The following is a 17832-nucleotide window of genomic DNA, read 5'->3' as shown; positions in this document are numbered from 1 at the left end:
TCTATTGTGCACTGGAAAAGAACTGAGGGGTGTTATGAAGGTTTTCAGAGGCAGAGGCATAAACTGACAGGTCGAGAGTGAAATCAAAATAAACACCACGACTGACAAAAGGGCTTGAGCATCTAAATCTGGCCTTCAGTTTGAAATCCACTGATGGAGAGCTAATGAGAGAGAGAAAGAAATCCATTCTGCACTCCAGCAAAATACCACTGACTCGCTGGATCACTAACTCCTCCTGCATCCATGATGGGTTGGGAAAAAAAAGAGGGAAAGAAAGAAAGAAAGAGAGAAAGAAAGAAAGAGAAGAAAAAACACATGTAGAGAGAACAAGAGGCAGACAGGAAAGGGGAGGGGTAGAATGAGAAACGAGGGAGTGAGAGCGAGAGGAGAGAGAGAGGAAAGAAAGTAAAAAAAAAAAAAAAAAATTCACAATGATGACATGTAAGTGCAAAGAGCGATTAAGGATTTACTTTCAAAAGGACCTGCATTGATCTTTTTTGATAGACCTGCAATAAATCAAACCAGCCTGACTCACATGAGAACCAAACCTAATCCTTGAGTCAGATCCAGAAGAACTCCAACCAAACCAGCTGTTAATTTAGGCTTTACAAGATAAAGCAGAAGAAATCCAACCTGATGTACCCCTGGGCTGAGGCTTACATCATCTCTGTAAAGCAATCAACTTATTGCCAGTTTGGAAGGGTAATCAGACAGCACACTGAGAGAGAGAGAGAGAGAGAGAGAGAGAGAGAGAGTGAGAGAGAGAGAGAGAGAGAGAGAGAGCGCAGGAGAGGGTGAGAGGAGAAGGTCTAAAGGAGTATGGGAAAGGCAAAGGAAAAAAAAGCTGAAAGAAAAAGAAAAAACAGAGACAAGAAGGTCTGAAAACATAGGTTAAGGGTTGCTACATATGCTAAAATATGGAACTTTCAGAGCGGTATGGAGAAAATGACTAAATAAGGGAGGGAAAGACAGAGAGAGAGACAGAGAGAGGGAAAGAGAGGGAGGGAGAGAGAGGGAGGCAAGAGATGGTATTGGAAGCCCTGAGCTCTATTTCTTGCCCGGGCACCCTGTAATTTCACAGGATGCTGGCGCCATGCCCACGGACAGTGCCACCTCGGTCATGCCCGAGTAACCACACTAAGGCCACGCCATAGTCAGCCATGCTAATTAAAAGGCTTATTTTTGTTTGTGTTTTTTATTTTATTTTTCCTCAGGGCGGAAGTGTCGGGAAACGCTAGCCAGCCCTCACTGGTTACACATCTAATGTCTTTTTCAGCCCCGCATCCTGTTTGTGTGTGTGTGTGTGTGTGTGTGTGTCTATGAGAGACAGTAGAACAGACTGAACAAGAATGCAAGCACATATGTTGATCTATTATAGCGGTGTATGGACAATTTCTATGATGATGCATATAAATCACATGTGAACGGGCACGGACACACACACACACGCACGCACACACGCACACACACACACACACTCATTAGGGAACCGTGATCTTGTCTTTAATGTTCTGTTTACTACACGCAACAAGATCAAATCTAAAATCCAATTCCAGGCCTGACCAGGGCCCTTCACTTTGGTTCTGAAGGAGCCTTGAATAAAAACAGGTCTGGAGTCTCTGGAAAGTATCCAAAGCAAACTGAACCTCAGGAGTCAAAACAAAACCACACATGAAAGCCCCCCCCCCCCCCCGCCCCCCCCCAACCCTTCCCTCTCTAACCAACCCCCCACCCCACCCCACTTGGTTTCGCTGGATGCACCCAGGGATCACTAGGACTTTGGTTGTCTGCTTTGCCCGACTGAATTGAAGTTAAATAAGCCCGTCTGAGAGTTTTTACACACACATACACACACGCGTGCACACACGTAAACACGCACACATGCTCACTAACTAACACACGCACGCACACGCGTACACACACACACACACACACACACTCACACACACACACACACACACACTCACATAAAGGAGATTGCGGATGCTGCACCACTTTGCTGCACATGCTATCTTTAGCACCTACACCGAAAACACTTCCCCTAACCGCTGCCCCCCACGCCCACCTCCCCCCACCCCCCATCATGCTGTCCCCAAAGACAGCGCACTCCCCAACTCTATGTCTTCCTCTTCTCCTCCCACTGGCTCCCACCACCCACCATCCAGTCCAGCTACGAGGTCACACTTTTAATTACACAAATAGTGTAATCTCACCAAACAGATGGCAAACACGGCGTCTCCCAGTGACTGCATACCCAACTGAATCATTATTGCAGTTATTTACTAAATTATAGCATACACAAAACAACAACAGTGCAAAAGCAGCAGCGTTTGCACGACCAGTAAGAAAAAAAAACAAAAAAACAAAAACAGACACATCTTCAAGCAAAGCGACTGAGGAAATGATTAAGAAAGCCCGAGGAGATTAGGAGACAAGTGAAACTCTTTTTTTAAACGAATAAATTCTATAATCGGCCGAGCCTTGTTATCCTAAAAAAAAAAAAAAAAAAAAAAAAAAAAAACGCAGCCCTACGTCGGACCTGGTCCTCTCCAAACAGCCTAGCGTGGTAAACCACATAACAAGCACCATTGGAGAAGTGACGAAAGTGTTCTTCTCTGAAAAAAGGGAGTGAGTTCTGGTTTATGGGCTTTGCTCAGCACCGCGGTTTGTCTTTGGGGACCATCCCAGGAATCCGTTCTTTCCTGAAAACACAGTGGCAAGCCTTACACCATAGACTGACTGCCAGCGCTCGACTCATCTACCTCCTTTTTTCTTCTTCTGTCCCCTTCTCTTTCTCTCGCTCTGTCTTCTTTCTGCCAACTGAACTAAAACATCGACAATTAGCGGCTGTTTCTTCAGGGTCTAAGTCCATCAGCCAGGAATTAAGTGTAGACCCAGTGGTATAAATTATGTTTTGGGTTTTTTTTTTTTTTTGGTGACCTACCACAACAACTGCTTCCACAGACGAAAGCAAAACAAAAAAACAAAAAACGTTGCAAACCAAAAGCAAGTCAGAGTCCAAATACCAATAATAACACTAATAAAAATATTTAGGACTGAATTTTCTGGCATGGGGTTGGATCCGGTTGGTCACCTGTCATGTTAGTTAGTGTTAACATATCTATGATGGGCGCATGTTCTGACGCGGTCCGGGTGTCAGGTTCCGTGTCACTGAGGAAAGAAGTTCTCTAATATCTTCACACTGGACCATAAATCTGTCTTAACCAGCAGAGGACAAGAAACACCGTAAACTACAAAACTACATTTTCTTCCTCTTTTCCAAAACACGGTAAAGACGTAATTTTGGAACGTTCAGAACTCTGAAGTTGAAAATCACGCTGTTCTCACTCGCTTGTAAGACAAGAAGAAGGTATACGTCCATAACTAAGTCTATAGCTTTGCCCCCTTTCACCTCCAAGTTCAATTATTTTAAGACTGTCTCACATTTGAATCAAGATCGACTGGCTGGCAAGCATTTGCTCCCCTCTGGCCCTCCTAAGACAGCCAGCCTCTACCAAACTGGAACAGTTGCTTTCGAAGGCACGTCCATTGCTGTAAAATGATCCGTGAGACATACAGAAAACTTCCAAGCTGGATTTTTTTTTTTTCTTTCCGGCTTGGGTGAGGAATTCTGTCAGCCTATAGGGTCTGGCTCGCAGTTGTTCTCCGTCAGGGCATGTGAGAGCCTGACGTGGGAAGGGTAGGGAGGTGCTTGAACAACCATAAAGCATTCTGAGCGACAAAACTGTCAAAATAGTAGCTCCTGGGAGCTACACAGGCTCCTGGGAAATGTATTTGGCATTGAGGACAAGTTCCTGAAGAAAGCGCAAGCCAGGAAGAATGTGGCAAGTTCATCGTGTGAATATACTTCACACAAAATATTTCAGATATCCGTTTCTGAATCTGGACAGTTGGGAACGCGTCTGCGCTGAGACAATCTCCGAGCAGAACGTGCCATCAGAGGGATGAGAAATTTATTCCTAATAGTTATTATGATTGTGTTTTTACATGCTGCTGTTGTGTCACTAAGCTTTGTCTGCACAAGCGGTTCGACGCAAGAACGCATTCCAGCTCTCAGGGCCGTACTCCAACCTAACCCCAGAGCGAAGTGTGTGAAGTCGCAGGCCACACAGCTGCTTCGAGGAGGGCCGCCTGGCCGGCTGCCTCCAAGGCAGCTCTGATTTCCTGACCTCACTGCCTGAAAGCCCCAAAGTCAGGTGACCGCAGTGAACCTGCATCTCCAGGCAACACCAAAACCCGACAGAGACGCTAACGCGGAAGCCTCGGAACGCGCAAAATAAAAAATCTCCCCGGCGACCGTGACGACCCTCTTCCGCGTTTTCACCACTTCAAGTGTAAAACTTCTTACAGGTGTTGGGTAACACAAATCTCGACTCTCTCTTCCGCCTCTCTCTCTCCTCCAATACCACCTCATCTACCCTATCGCCGTCTCTCACATATCATAAAACCGTGGTTCAATCTGCGGCTGAAAGTTGTAAACCGACGCCTCTTTCCTCATCGAGCTGTGACCGCCGCGTTTGCATACCGCTCGCCTTGCGTAACTGTCAAGTGGTTTTCACCCATGAGACAACAATTGCACACAGAGTGGAGCAAATATAACCAGTCTAAATCAATAGATAGAGACAGAGTGGAAGACAGAGAGGTAGATATGCGGCAATGCGGGAACAAAAAATCTATTGTTTACTCGAGAAAAAAAAAAAAAAAGAAAAAGGAGGGAAAGAAATCGGCCAGCGATTCAACGACAAAGGGACTTTCATCATCTCCAGCAAAAAAACTTTACTTCAGTTTTTTTTCAATCCTGAGGCAAGAAATATCTTTAAATGTCACCCAAGTCTCAGCCAACAATCCTCTTTTAGCATGTGCGAACATTGCTGTGAAGGAGTAATGAGAGGAGAACGGATCTGCTAGAGGAGGTACTTCGGGTGTCCGGCGGAGCGCCTGTGACCGAGGTCTGAGCTTTGCGTGCCTGGAGTAAATGGCAGCATCCGTGCAATAATTGTAACTTAATTGTAAAACCACAGTGGGTTCACCCAGAGTATCAGAGTCAAACTGGGTCAGCAAACTCCACCAACCTAAGCAACAAAATAAACTGATAGTTGTACCTTTCCTAGAGGAAGGGTGTCTGTCCTACCCCCCCACCCCCCCCACGAAAAAAAAAAGGCTGGTGTCAGGTGGGGTGGGGAAGAGGGCGGCAGTGAACTGGACCTGATTGAAGACTTCTCCAGGCGCTTAGCGCGCGGATGGAGCCGCGGCCGCCGTTCGCTGCTCCGCCTTGCGGATCGTGAACCTCTTGTCGGCTCATTTGCGCAGGCACCCTGCTCTCCCGCGCTCAGTGTATCTTTTTGTCATTTCTGAGTACAGGAACCATTTGTATTGTCCGCTACAATGGCAGGGGGAGGAGAGAGAGAGGAGAGGGGCTGGTCCCACGGAGACAAGGGTTCTGCAGCATTTTCAACCAACACAACAACCTCCCCCTCCTTATACACGCACACATACACACACGCACGCACACACACACACACACACACACACACACTCCCTGACTAATGTGCCCCGACACTCGTACATCACCCACAAATTGGTCAAATGAATTAACCACGGCCCCTGCTTAGCATTACAGGCTTTAAATGGATTTTCCCTCTCCTGGTCTGCCCAATAATTGCGTTTATCCATCTTGTTGAAGCCCCGGTTTACACACTTGCTAACATCATGCCAATCCGAGTAACATTTTCCGCTCCGGTGGCAGGACTAGGGGGAGATTTGTCATTGGATCATAACAGGTAATTCAAACAACAATTAGTTCGACGACCCTCCCGTACGTCAATGTCTGGCTTCACCCAATAGGTAGGGAGGCAAAGAGACCTTTTCTCTCTCTCTCTAACCTTCTTTTCCTTCTTTTTCCTGATCTCTCCATCCAACCCCCCCGCCCCCGCCCCCCTCTGCTTACAGAGATGAATTGAGCTTTGCTCTTCTTCGATATCAATCATTTAGCCTGCTAAGCTTGCGCAAAATAACGGTACAAGAAGTAAATGGAGCCTGCAAGTGTGGAGACTGACTCTACAGCAGGCACATACACGAATACACACACACACACACACACACACACACAAACACAGACACACACACACAGACGTCGACACACATAAGAAGCTGTCAGAAAACACGGCACTTGGCATTAAGGCTGCTATTGGGGTCATCTCTACACTCGTGAGTGTTTGAACAGCAGTGAATTAGAAGCTCAGGGGCCCACAGGACAATTGGGCTATGTAAACACTGTGGGACTTCCTTAACCGAGGCCCTTCAGGCCGGCACTGAGACAACCCACTGTTTAAACAGCGCTGAATTCCTGCGCTGGCTTCCCTACCACTCCACCCTACCAAACATCTGCTCTCCCCAGGGCTTACCAGTGTTGGCCTGGGCCAGAACACACTGACTCTGGGACAAGAAAACTCTCGCCGCACGAAACCGAACAGAAAACATCCTCGCCGTCTGCTCGGCAATGCCAAGACGTCCCTATTCTCTAGATACTTCCAAGTAACAGCTTTACGAAGAGCCGAAACGGTTAAAACTCCAGACGTTTTTTTCCGTGCTGAAATCCTGCCCGTTCGACGCCACCTGTTATGACAAAGCAGACCATTTATCTTTATTGATATTAAAAAAATGCAAAGCGTGACGGCCTATAAAGATAGAAGAGGCAGTAAAGTCTCTGATAAAGAAAGCTCCCAGTTCTAAAGGGCACGATGACAAACGTCACGTCGCCGTGGGTTCAGCCGGGTCACGTGACTAGCTCTGAACGTCAGTCTTCGCCAAAAAAAAAAAAAAAAAAAGAGGGGGAAAAAAAAAAAGAAAAAAACCTGACAGTGATCCAAACCAAATAGCCTCAAGCTCGGATTAGGCCTTCTTTCCCTATAAATCACTTACAGCTCATCGCTGCATCTTCTAACTCCGTCAGAGATAGCCTACAGAAACAGATTACTATTTATTATCACCTGCGACTGGTCACTGTATCAGTGATACGTTAAAGGTAATGGGGATTACACGTCTCAGTTGACAGAGGAGGAAGAGACATTGCAATCTGCCTCTTCATCAAGGCCCTCTGGATAACACTAATGAAAATTCTCTGGACCCTGGCCCAAAGTGGACACAGATACTCTCCGTTCAATCTCCCAGAGCCGAAAGGCAGCTCACAAATTTTACTCGGGGCTGAAGGTCAACCTGAACTGTTTTTTTTTTTTTTTTAAATGGGCCAAGTGCAAAGTTTGCGCCATCCTCTCATGAGATGGTTTAGGTTTGTTCACTTTGAGGAGGATTTAACATATGAAACCACAGTCTCCAACACAAACATGCATACAGACATATGCGCACATGCACACACGCACACGCACACGCACACACACACACAAACGATTTCTGAGCAAATACCACAGATCTTTATCAATGTGAGTCTTTGGTTGTTAAGTTTTAATTTCACACATACAAACACAAACATCTGAAAACCAGGCCACAGTAGCAATTGACCATGTGACATACAAAACATCTTTCACACATAATGTTATCTGTGTTGGCGCCAGGAAACGGCAAGTTAATTACTGTGTGTACAAACTCTTAATGGTAATGACCAAAAGCATTAAAAAGCATCCACGATGTTCTTGGGACTTTGGTATGAGGTTTAGTGCAACACTCCTGACTGATGATGTAGTGAAATTCATAGTGTACAAGTCAAAGGCTTCCCTCTGCCATTTCCAACTACACAACAATTTCCCTCCAAATCCAGATAGAAACTTCAGATGAGTAGATTCATTTTTTTCTCTCTAATATGGCAAGACTGGAAAAAAAAAAGAAAAAGTCTCCTTCCCCTTTTGTTTAGCACTGAATGCAGCACCTTGACTAGAAACAAGCAGATAATCTGTTCATTAGTGCAAACACACACACACACACTCACACACACACACACACACACACGAGCAAATGTATATACTCTCAGTCTCTCTCTCTATCTCACACACACACACACACACACACACACACTCTTTACACACTCATACTTACACACAGGGATCTGCTCAGAGCTTATCCTCTGGCAATTAAAAGTTTAATTAGAAGATTAAAAATACATGGACTTAAATACATGGAGTTTTATCACCACTTACTTTCCCAATTATGTGTTTTACACGCACAAAACGTTCCTCAGCATCCAGGAATTAACCCAGATTATCCGAGTAAACAGGATTTTGCTGTTTACTAGGTTGTACTGCCGAATTGTGAATTGGCAGTCAGAATTCAGAAGGTAGACTCATCTTTGTAGCACCAAATTAACTTCCTTTATCAAAGAGAACGATTTCTACAAACTGTTCTGGATATTAAAAACTATCAACCTACAAAAACAGGACAGTTTGGTCAAACATCACGTATTAATATTACCACATCAGAAACATACACGCAAATATATGTAACTTCATACTCCGTTCATGTTAACACTAGACCATGACGGGTTTCATTCGGATCCTATGGGGAGAGATAACACGAAAAATGGCAACTCTCATGGTTACCTTGTAAACAATGAATGTTATTTGTAAAGCTTTAAGCAGCAGAATTTTCTAGAACCTTCTTACAAATACGTAGAAAGAGGGTGTACCTAAGTTTACTACAGGTACCCTTCTCAACAGTCACACTGTATATCATTATCTTTAATAAGTCTGATAGTGTAGTAGGATGAAGTGCACACACGCACGCACAGACACACACACACACACACACACCAAACATACTCTGTCTCTCTGGAAACTTAAGCTCCTCTCTCATTAGCCATAAAAATTGTTGTGAAGGGCAACTCCTTGCCCCGGTGCAAAACCATGTCACTGTGCTTGCACTTTGGCCCAGCCCAAGCATGTTCCAATCCAAACAAAAGCCGAGAGCAACCAAATTCCTCCAGCGTCACTCCAGCCCAGCTTCACCGCTCGACTTTTCTTTTTTCTTTCTTTTTTTTTTTTTTCTCCAGCAGACATTTTGATGACGAAGCGGGAATCAGGAGGAGCCAATAACAAGGGGGTGGGGGTGGGGGGTGGGGGGTGGGGTGCAATGGGCTGAGATCATTAAAAAAGAAAAAGCCACACACATGGCTTGTCCATCAAGCACAGCTATAAACTTGTCGCCCCCCCCCCCCCCCCCCCCCCCCCCACCCCCAAATCTTTTTTTTCCGGGCCCTGCATTTTTTTTTTTTTTTTTTAATAAGCAGATAAGTGAGGGGGCCTCTGGGTTCTATTGTTTGGACATCTAACCAGGAACTGTCGCTGTTCTCACTGCCCTGCCACTAACAGTAATTATGCACCCTATTCAGAGAGCTTTTGTGTGGCTCTGTAGCTCTCCTCCTACCCGGCTGCCCTCCCTCCGCGCGCCTTACGACAGCACGCACACCGGCTACTGCCTTTCCCGCTTGTCTTAACCTTTAACCCCTGCCACGGTGAGTCCCTCGCAAAAAAACCCCGCACGTAAACTCTTGCTGCCGCGTTCGCTCAAACTGACAAACGACTGAACTCGCGTGCGTCTCCGCTCGATCCACCTCTCGTTACGGGGGTGGGGGGGTAAACCACAATCAGGAAAAAAATGCGTGTTCTCTTCATAAATTATCAAGTCGTGTTGAAATATTCTGAATTCTACGGGGTTTTTTTTTTTTCTTTTCTTGTTTCTTTTTTTAAGAGCTGGGGTTTGTATTCCTTTAGAAAAGTGCCTATCCTAAATTACACAATGTCAGCAGTTTCATCAAAATGAACAATATCATGCCAACAGAGAGGGAAAAAGACAACTGCTGCTGCTGGCCAAAAAAAATGGACAGATAACAAACTAGCATTGGTCTGTTTTCATCAAGCTTCATGCCCCGCTTAATCAGCATATAAAGACTGATTGGTTATTTTATTTTTTTCTCTCTCTGGTTTGTTTCAAGGGAATTGAAGTCATATTCAACTAGAACATTAAATATTACTTTATATGAACATGAAACCAGTACAAAGTATTTTGGCTGCATTCATGTGGATGTGCGTGTGGGTGTGTGTATGTGTGTGCGCGTGCGCGTGCGCGTGTGTGTGTGTGTGTGTGTGCATGTGTGTGTGAATAGATTCCCCTGTTCAGTAGGGATGAATACATCCTTCTGCTCACAAACCTGATAGTATTTTAAGAAGAGAAATTCTGCAGGTCTTGCGGCACATTACGTTGGCAAATCTATACGCCACAGAAGAATTCCCACACACAGCTATCACATACAACACACACATGCACTTAGACAATACACACACACACACACACACACACACACACACATACATACATACACAAACACAGAATAATTTGATTTCCATGTTTGCGGGAGCCCCTCACCCCAAGGACCACCAGTAAGACTATATCTCACAGCTGACAAAAGTTGCATTCCAGATGTACAGTGCAATCTTTGTGCTGTACTGTATGCAGATGGAGAAAGGGGGTGGGGGGAGGGAGGGTTGCAGCAGGGGGGTCTATGGAGAGGCTGGGTCAGTAGAACACAGCTGCTTAGCCACTGCTGCATGTAGAGAAATGTTGAATTTAGCAACAGCACAGAAGCTTAGCAATTTGTCAGTGGTGAAGATAGGTGCAAGTTTACTTCTTCAAATCATGTTCAACAGACATACTTCTTTTTAAGGAAAACTGTAGATATGATCTGTGAACATAATTATTAAAAAAAACTTGTGTGTTCTGCACTTTTTTTTTTTTCTCTTTCCCATCTCAAACTGTTTGTCCAACACGAAATTTTACGGACAAGCTGCGATAAGCTCGTTTCTTTAAAAGGAAAACGATATACCGCTGCCCACGATTTCACAATTCATTTAAAGGTAGTTTTAAAACCCCAATGTGACCTTTTAAAGATAGACAAAAGAATGCAATGTAATAACCAAAAGTAATTTTCACACAGTCTGGCACAGTCACGTCTGCCAACATCATCAACGTAAGACAATTAGCTCCTGCAAACAAAAAAAAACAAAAGAAAGAAAGAAACCAAACAAACAAACAAACAAACAAAAAAAAACGTATAAGTATTCACAGCACAAATCTTTTCCATTCATTCACCAGGCGTTAACAAAACCTTACTGTACTCTCTCTCTCCCTCTCTCTCTCTCTCTCCCTCTCTCACACTCACTCTCTTTCTCTCTCTCTCTCTACATCTGCGATTCATTGACTTTACAATTTACCACATGTCGAGATGGGAGAGGTCGAGACTCCATCTGAATCACGACACAAATATGCGAGTGATTTATTGTTTTAAAAACTGTGGGCCGATTTAGTGCAACTCCACTTTTCCTTTGCATTACTCCTATTGGCAGCGCATGAACAATTACAGTTAGGACTAATTAAGGGCTGTGAATGTGCTGTGTGGCACTAATGTCTCACAGACCTTCAGTTTGAGTTTAATGGTGCCAAACTTTGCTCTCCAGCTTAACTCCCTCAAATCCAAAACAGACTGGGCTTTTTTTTTTTTTTTTTTTATGGTCGTTACCAAAGCTTAAGCAACATCGAGACCATTTTGTCGTCCTCGCGCAAGGATAAGACAGACAAGACGGAGAAGGGGAAAAAGAAGGAGAGAGAGGAAGAGGGAGCAGAGAGAGAAGGAGAGCGAGAGAGAGAAGGAGAGAGACAGAGAGAGAGAGGGAGAGAGACAGAGAGAGAGAGAGAGAGAGAGAGTCTTGCCATTCTTTGTAAACAAAAGTGATTTACAAAACAAAAGGAAGGCAGACCTCTGGGTAGACCGGGGAGTGTATTTTGTGGAGGGCTGCACAAAACCGCGGCCACGTAGCGCAGTCAACCCCCTGTGGATAGCAATTAGAACCCATTAACATGTAAAGCCAATTTGATAAGGTATGGGTCTATCCTACTAAATCCGCATTTCGCTATCTGTTCCCACCTCACGCGACAAGCCATTCAACCCCACACCGCAACACACATTAATCCTTATGATATACTATTGTTGTGCTCAGACTAGCCAAAAAAGGCCACAAAAAGATAATGTCGGAGTTCATTAAAATTATATCGTCAAAAGCTACACAAAGCAGAGAGGAAAATGCCATTTCACAGCAAACGGGAATATTAGAATTATTATAACACAGTAGGAAAACCATAGATTATATTATAGCAGTAAGTTATGCTTATGAAAAAAATATATGGTAAAATAATACCGTCCTCTATATGTGTGTGTGCCATACTGAAGGAAAGATATGACTAAAATACAAAAGATGCAGAGAGAGAGAGAAAGAGAGAGAGAGAGAGAGAGAGAGAGAGAAGAAGAAGAAGAAAAAAAAAAACAGCTTTTGTTTTAACGACACAAAGCAGCATGCCTCGGCTGTTGTGGAATTGCAATGGTTTTTTGGGAACATGCTTTTTTCAAAAAAAAAAAAAAAGGGAGAGAGAGAGAGAGAGAGAGAGAGACAGCAAGAGAAAAGAAATAAGCAGTCGTGTTGCATTTTTTTTCATCCTATCTTTTTTTAAACTACACGTAATTATATATTGAAACCCAAAACCCCTGCCAAAAGTCTAGAGGCCTAAGGAATTATGGGGCCAGGGATGGCGTCAAATATCTGAGCATTGAGAAAGACTAGAAGTAGTAAATAAAGTCACAGGCTTTACGGGCCTGAAGCTCCCCTACCAGAACCCTGCTGCTACCCAGCTCCAAAGCCCCTCCATGGACCTGTTGAGGTACCATGTCAGTCTGCAGCGGCCCGGTTAACCCGAGAGCCTTGTCAAGCGGAACCACTGCTCCGCAAACCCACCATGCACACAAACACCAAACACACACACGCACACACACACACACACACACACACGCCATCCACACACTCATCCCGCTCCTGCTGAGAGGGATGGCTGGCCATTGTGTGTGGTTTGTAATGACATGGGAAAGAAGGGGGGAGGAGGGGGGGGGGTTCAGGAGGAAAAGAAACTGGAGGATAAGGGGCAAAGACACAGACTACAAGAATAACTTTATGTCAGATTACCAGATGATACCAAATCACAAAGCCTTTCTTTTTCTTTCTTTCATTTTTTTTTTTTTTTTAACATTTAAGATTGTTCGAAAAATAAACTTAGTGTTGTAATGGCCCTCAGAGGTTAGACAAATCATAGCTCCCACATATACTAACATACACACACACACACACACACACACACACACTGACACGGAGACAGACACAGATATTTCATCACTATTGCAGGAGGAAGCCTGGAAAAACTAGCTGACACAGGCCAGATAAAGAAAAAGGTCTGGATCGTTTCCTAAAATTAATCTTCATATCCCAGTCCTCCACTGAAAACCCCTTCCCTCTCAGTTTTTTAACATTAAACTTAACGACAAAATAACAGAGCAGAGAACGTCCAAATCAAACAGGCTTATAACCACAAATTCAAAAATAAATCAACCTTTTACTCCAGTGACCTATTATTAGTATCAAGTAGGCAGAGACACATTGAGTATAAGGTGGCAGAAGAAACACATATTACAAACCAATGTTCGCTGCTTAACAGAATAATAAACATTACTAATGACATCAGTATAACCCACTTTTCCGTTTTGCTTTCAAAAAAGGGAGAGAGACAGAGAGAGAGAGAGAGAGAGAGAGAGAGAGAAAGAGAGAGAAAGAGGAGAGAGAGACAGCTAATCAATGTTTACAGCAAATTATTGATAAGCCGACTTAAGCAACCCATTTATGAATACAGCACCTTTCATGTTCAAAGCTACGCGAGCAGGACGCCCAGGTAGAGAGCACGGTCAACGGACCTCGCCGGGAGAAAAGAGGCGAGGACTGATGCAGCATCGCGTTAAAGACTAAAACAGAAGAGTCCAGGTTTTTACTCACTACTTCCAGAAATAGACTCCAGTCATCTAACAATGACTCTAAGTTCATTCACCTCCCATAAGCTATGTCTCACTCAGGCAAATTTGTGTAGGCAGGTAGCATAAAAATTTCAAAAAGGACAATATGTTACAGACAGACTGAATAATATGACTACTAATATCACGTCAGGTGTTTTTTTTTGTTGTTGTTTTTATTATGATTTTAATGTGAAGATTTCGAAACGGTAGGGCAACCACGTCCCTGAGTGATCTTGCTGTGAGCAGAGTAAGCTGTCAGAGAGGATGCCCCACTCATGGGCAGTATCCTCCGCTATGTCTAATGGCCAGATCTGAACATCCCTATCAAACAGCAGCAAAAAGCCTTCTGTCTCTCACATATCAGCCTGCACCCCTCACAAAACATACACACACACATATATATATGTACAAAGAAAAAGGTGTCTTTTATATTCTGTTGTATCTGTGTGTGTGTGAGAGAGAGAGTGTGTGTGTGTGTGTGTGTGTGTGAGTGTGTGAGAGAGAGAGAGAGAGAGAGGGAAGGGATAGAATGTGTGTGTGTGTGTGTGTGTGTGCGTGCGTGCGTGTGCGTGTGTGTGAAACAGAAAGTAAGACACTGCACGTGAATGAGGATCAAACTCAAAAAGAGAGCTTTGTGTATCACATTGAGAAGAGAGCGGCAAATCGTGGAAATCATCGCACAAGAAATTACATACATATTTTTTTTTTTTCTTTCTTCAATACGCAAATCTCCAGTAAAGCATAAGAGAACGCAACAAGAGAAACTCAATCAGAGGATGCTAAAACATACGACACTGTTCTTCACTGATTCAAACAGCATTAAGCCTTTTCACATCACAGAAGTGCAGGGCCGCTCTCATCCACCTCCCATACACCTGCTCCGAGCAGAACCCTACACTGTAGACGTCAGATAGCTGTAGTCTAATTGCACAAATTTTCATTCTACATTTTATACATTTTTCCTGTGTGTTACTTCAATTTTGGGGGGAAAAAATACATATTTAGAATTGCAATTGAGATATTTTTTAAACTACAATAAGTCAACAAATGGGAAATGTTAATGGTAATATCGTATATCTTACTTCCTAATCTTTGTTTCAGTCTTGTCATACAAGATGGCAGGATTTACTGCGATGATTTTTAGATTAAAATAATTCATAAATGTATCCACTGTGTGTTGAGGAAATTACGGCGCTAAAGCATGCCTAATCCCCAATAGGATTGGACTGGGAGGATTTGTTAATATGCATAATAATATCAAAATTGGATTTCTACACACAAATTACATGCATTTAGAAGCTTAAAAATACTTATCATTATAATAAACCAGTCTTCATTTTTTCTTTTTAAAAAAAAGGTAAATTTGTGTGTATTCAGTAGAAAATCAGGTTCATGAAAATATAAATATTTGATGAAATGTTTACATTTCTTTGGAATAATAATGCACTTATGTAAATATTTATACTCTTTAAATGTTTAAATGGCCAATTATGCACGTGTTAAATATTTCACTTCCTAACTCACGTGTGGGATGCTGAACATAAGTCTATGCAAAAAAAATCTGACAGTCGCAGATGTATGAATGAAACCTACAAATTAACGTTAACATTTTACTTCGCTTGTCAATTTACACGTGTTTTGGGGGATTAATGGTGTGTCTCCGTTTCTGGCACGCTGACCTTTGTATTTATTACAGAGCTATTACGTTATATTTAGAGACGCGGGTCGACGATATTGTTAGGGGTTAAAAAATGCGGGGGTTTCATTTCAATACGTCATACCGAGTGATTAAAAATATTACGGGAAGAAGCCTTGTCTTTCTAAGCGTAATTTTTTATTATAATAATAATAACAAAATAATAATAATTTGCCGTGCCCTCAAATAATCAACTTACTACTAATAAAATATTGCTATAGATGCATCCCTTCATAAAGGACCACAGTTAATAAAAAAGACAACTGTACTGCAAAACATAAGCTTGATTTGAACGCAAATGAAACTCGCGGGTACAATTTGTCATTTTCGTAGGTTCAAATGGCAGCAATGCTTTCTCAATGCAGAAACTGCGCTACTTACTGTACGTGCAATACACACGCAAGCTCACACACTGTTAAGTGAAAACGGCGTGCCATTGTACAGTAGGCAGACTGCGAGAGAAGTTGCGAAACTTTACTTCTATATTTATTAGGGAGCTAACTCACCTAGCCGGACAGCAATCCTTGGTCACAAAGTTCTACTTTTACGTGCATGTTTACTAATGTGTGCATAAACGTGTCGATAAACACACTTACTGTACGGGCAGTTGGAGAAAGGGATCCATTCGGAAGGTACGGGCTTGTAAGATCAGGGATCATTATAAATGGATAGCCCGGGTACGGTGGGCTCTTGAACAGACCTCCATCTTGCCTTTTCGCAGCTAACATGGCGGGGGAAAAGAAGAAAACTTTTAAAAGTGCTTTGAAAACTTTTGGTGCTTTGTTATAAAAAAGGAGAAAACGCAACGACAAGCTTAACATTGCATTCGTACGTAAAAGCCAAAAGACAAGACCATTAAGAAAAAAGGAGAAACTCACCCTCCTCTAAACTTTCTCTTGTTTTGTCTCTGAAAGTTTCAGACCTAGGCGGAGGCCGTCTTTCCGCCTTGAAATGCAACGAAACGAAGGGATTGCATTAGAGAAACACAATGGGAAAGGATTACTTTTACTTACGTGGTTTCAAAGCACATTTCGCGCACAAAAGAGAAAACGCAAGTGAACTAATGCACAATCGATTTGCAATATTTGTCACTTACCTCAGAATCCGATGAGCTGTTTTGATTTGTTTCTGATTCGTTTACAAGAGAAGATTTGACATCTGCTAAATCCCTTTCTGCAGAGGAGTTCTCCGAAATTTTTTCTTCCTGCTCCCCTTCGTCTTTGAACGAAATCATTTCATCGTTCGCACCCAAATCGTCCCCTCCACCGCCGTTGAGCTGCGGCATTTTCCCGAGCAATTTTGGGGGGCAAAACACAAAGTTTTAAACCCTTGATCTTTGTGATCCTGAATCCGAGTTTAAGTTTAGGGTCTGTACTGGCGTTTTCCAAGGACTGGCGGTTAGTACAAACTAAAAAGAGGGGAATCTTGGCAGAAAAAGAAGCCGGAGATGGAGCTGAGCCGCTCGGATTGAGTGAGTTGAAGTTGGTCGGAGTGGTTTCAGTTCAAAGGCGGCGCTGATTGACAGATAGAGAGGGATGGAAATAGAGAGAGTCTGGATTCGGGATTATTGACAGGGAGAAACACACAAGAAAGTAATGAGATTCAAACAGGGAGGGACTTGAAGTGACGTTTTCATAAATAGAGAGGGGCAGGAAAGTATTGGAGGGGAAAAAAAGGCTCGAGGAACCCGGCAGACGAGTGTGCAGTTTGAAAAGCGGGAAAGGAAAAGACAGCTTTGGTGGGGAGCAGGACAGTTAAGCGACTCGCCCCTGTTTGCTTTTGTGCTGGAATAGTGAAATAGGCGGAAGATAGCCGCCGAGCGTCTTGCAAAATGTGGAATATACATATCTGGGCGGTCCTGCCACAACTGAATTAAATTCGCTTCCTCGTTTTTAGATATTCGCCGCTATGCTGAAATTGCCAAGTTCTGTGACCCAGGGTAATACATACAGGCAGAAAAATTAACCCATGTGAAAATAAAAATAAACCAACTGATACCCTGGATCGCTATATTTCTGGGTTTTATTTAATGCTGAGAACTGGTCATGGCACAGTTAAAATATATACATGTATATATATCTTTGTTTTTATTCATATTTTTCACAGCACTGCTTAACTAAATTTCATTAGCGTACTTGTTATTTTTATAAAATAATACGAGTTACATAATTCATAGTATTTTAATGAGAGACATTTATTGCAGTTTATTTTAAAATGTGTCATCCTA

General features: G+C 43.1%; 1 protein-coding gene across 6 annotated transcripts in view; it reads right to left on the bottom strand.

Moving 5' to 3' along the window:
- tcf7l2 (transcription factor 7 like 2) overlaps positions 1 to 16975 on the bottom strand; it is a 92290-nt gene extending 75315 nt beyond the window's left edge. For all 6 annotated transcript variants that reach the window (XM_030773193.1, XM_030773195.1, XM_030773194.1 and 3 more), the window contains exons 1-3: positions 16702 to 16975; positions 16484 to 16550; positions 16202 to 16326 (exon numbers count right to left, since the gene is read on the bottom strand). In XM_030773193.1, the coding sequence (XP_030629053.1) occupies positions 16202 to 16326; positions 16484 to 16550; positions 16702 to 16890 (381 nt within the window). In that variant the 5' untranslated portion in view covers positions 16891 to 16975. The remainder of the gene's footprint in view (positions 1 to 16201; positions 16327 to 16483; positions 16551 to 16701) is intronic.
- Positions 16976 to 17832: the final 857 nt, after the last annotated feature.

Source organism: Chanos chanos, chromosome 5, assembly GCF_902362185.1.
Source record: "Chanos chanos chromosome 5, fChaCha1.1, whole genome shotgun sequence".
NCBI lineage: Eukaryota > Metazoa > Chordata > Actinopteri > Gonorynchiformes > Chanidae > Chanos > Chanos chanos.
The sequence above is the reverse complement of the archived record's forward strand: the minus strand, read 5'-3'. Positions and strand labels throughout refer to the sequence as shown.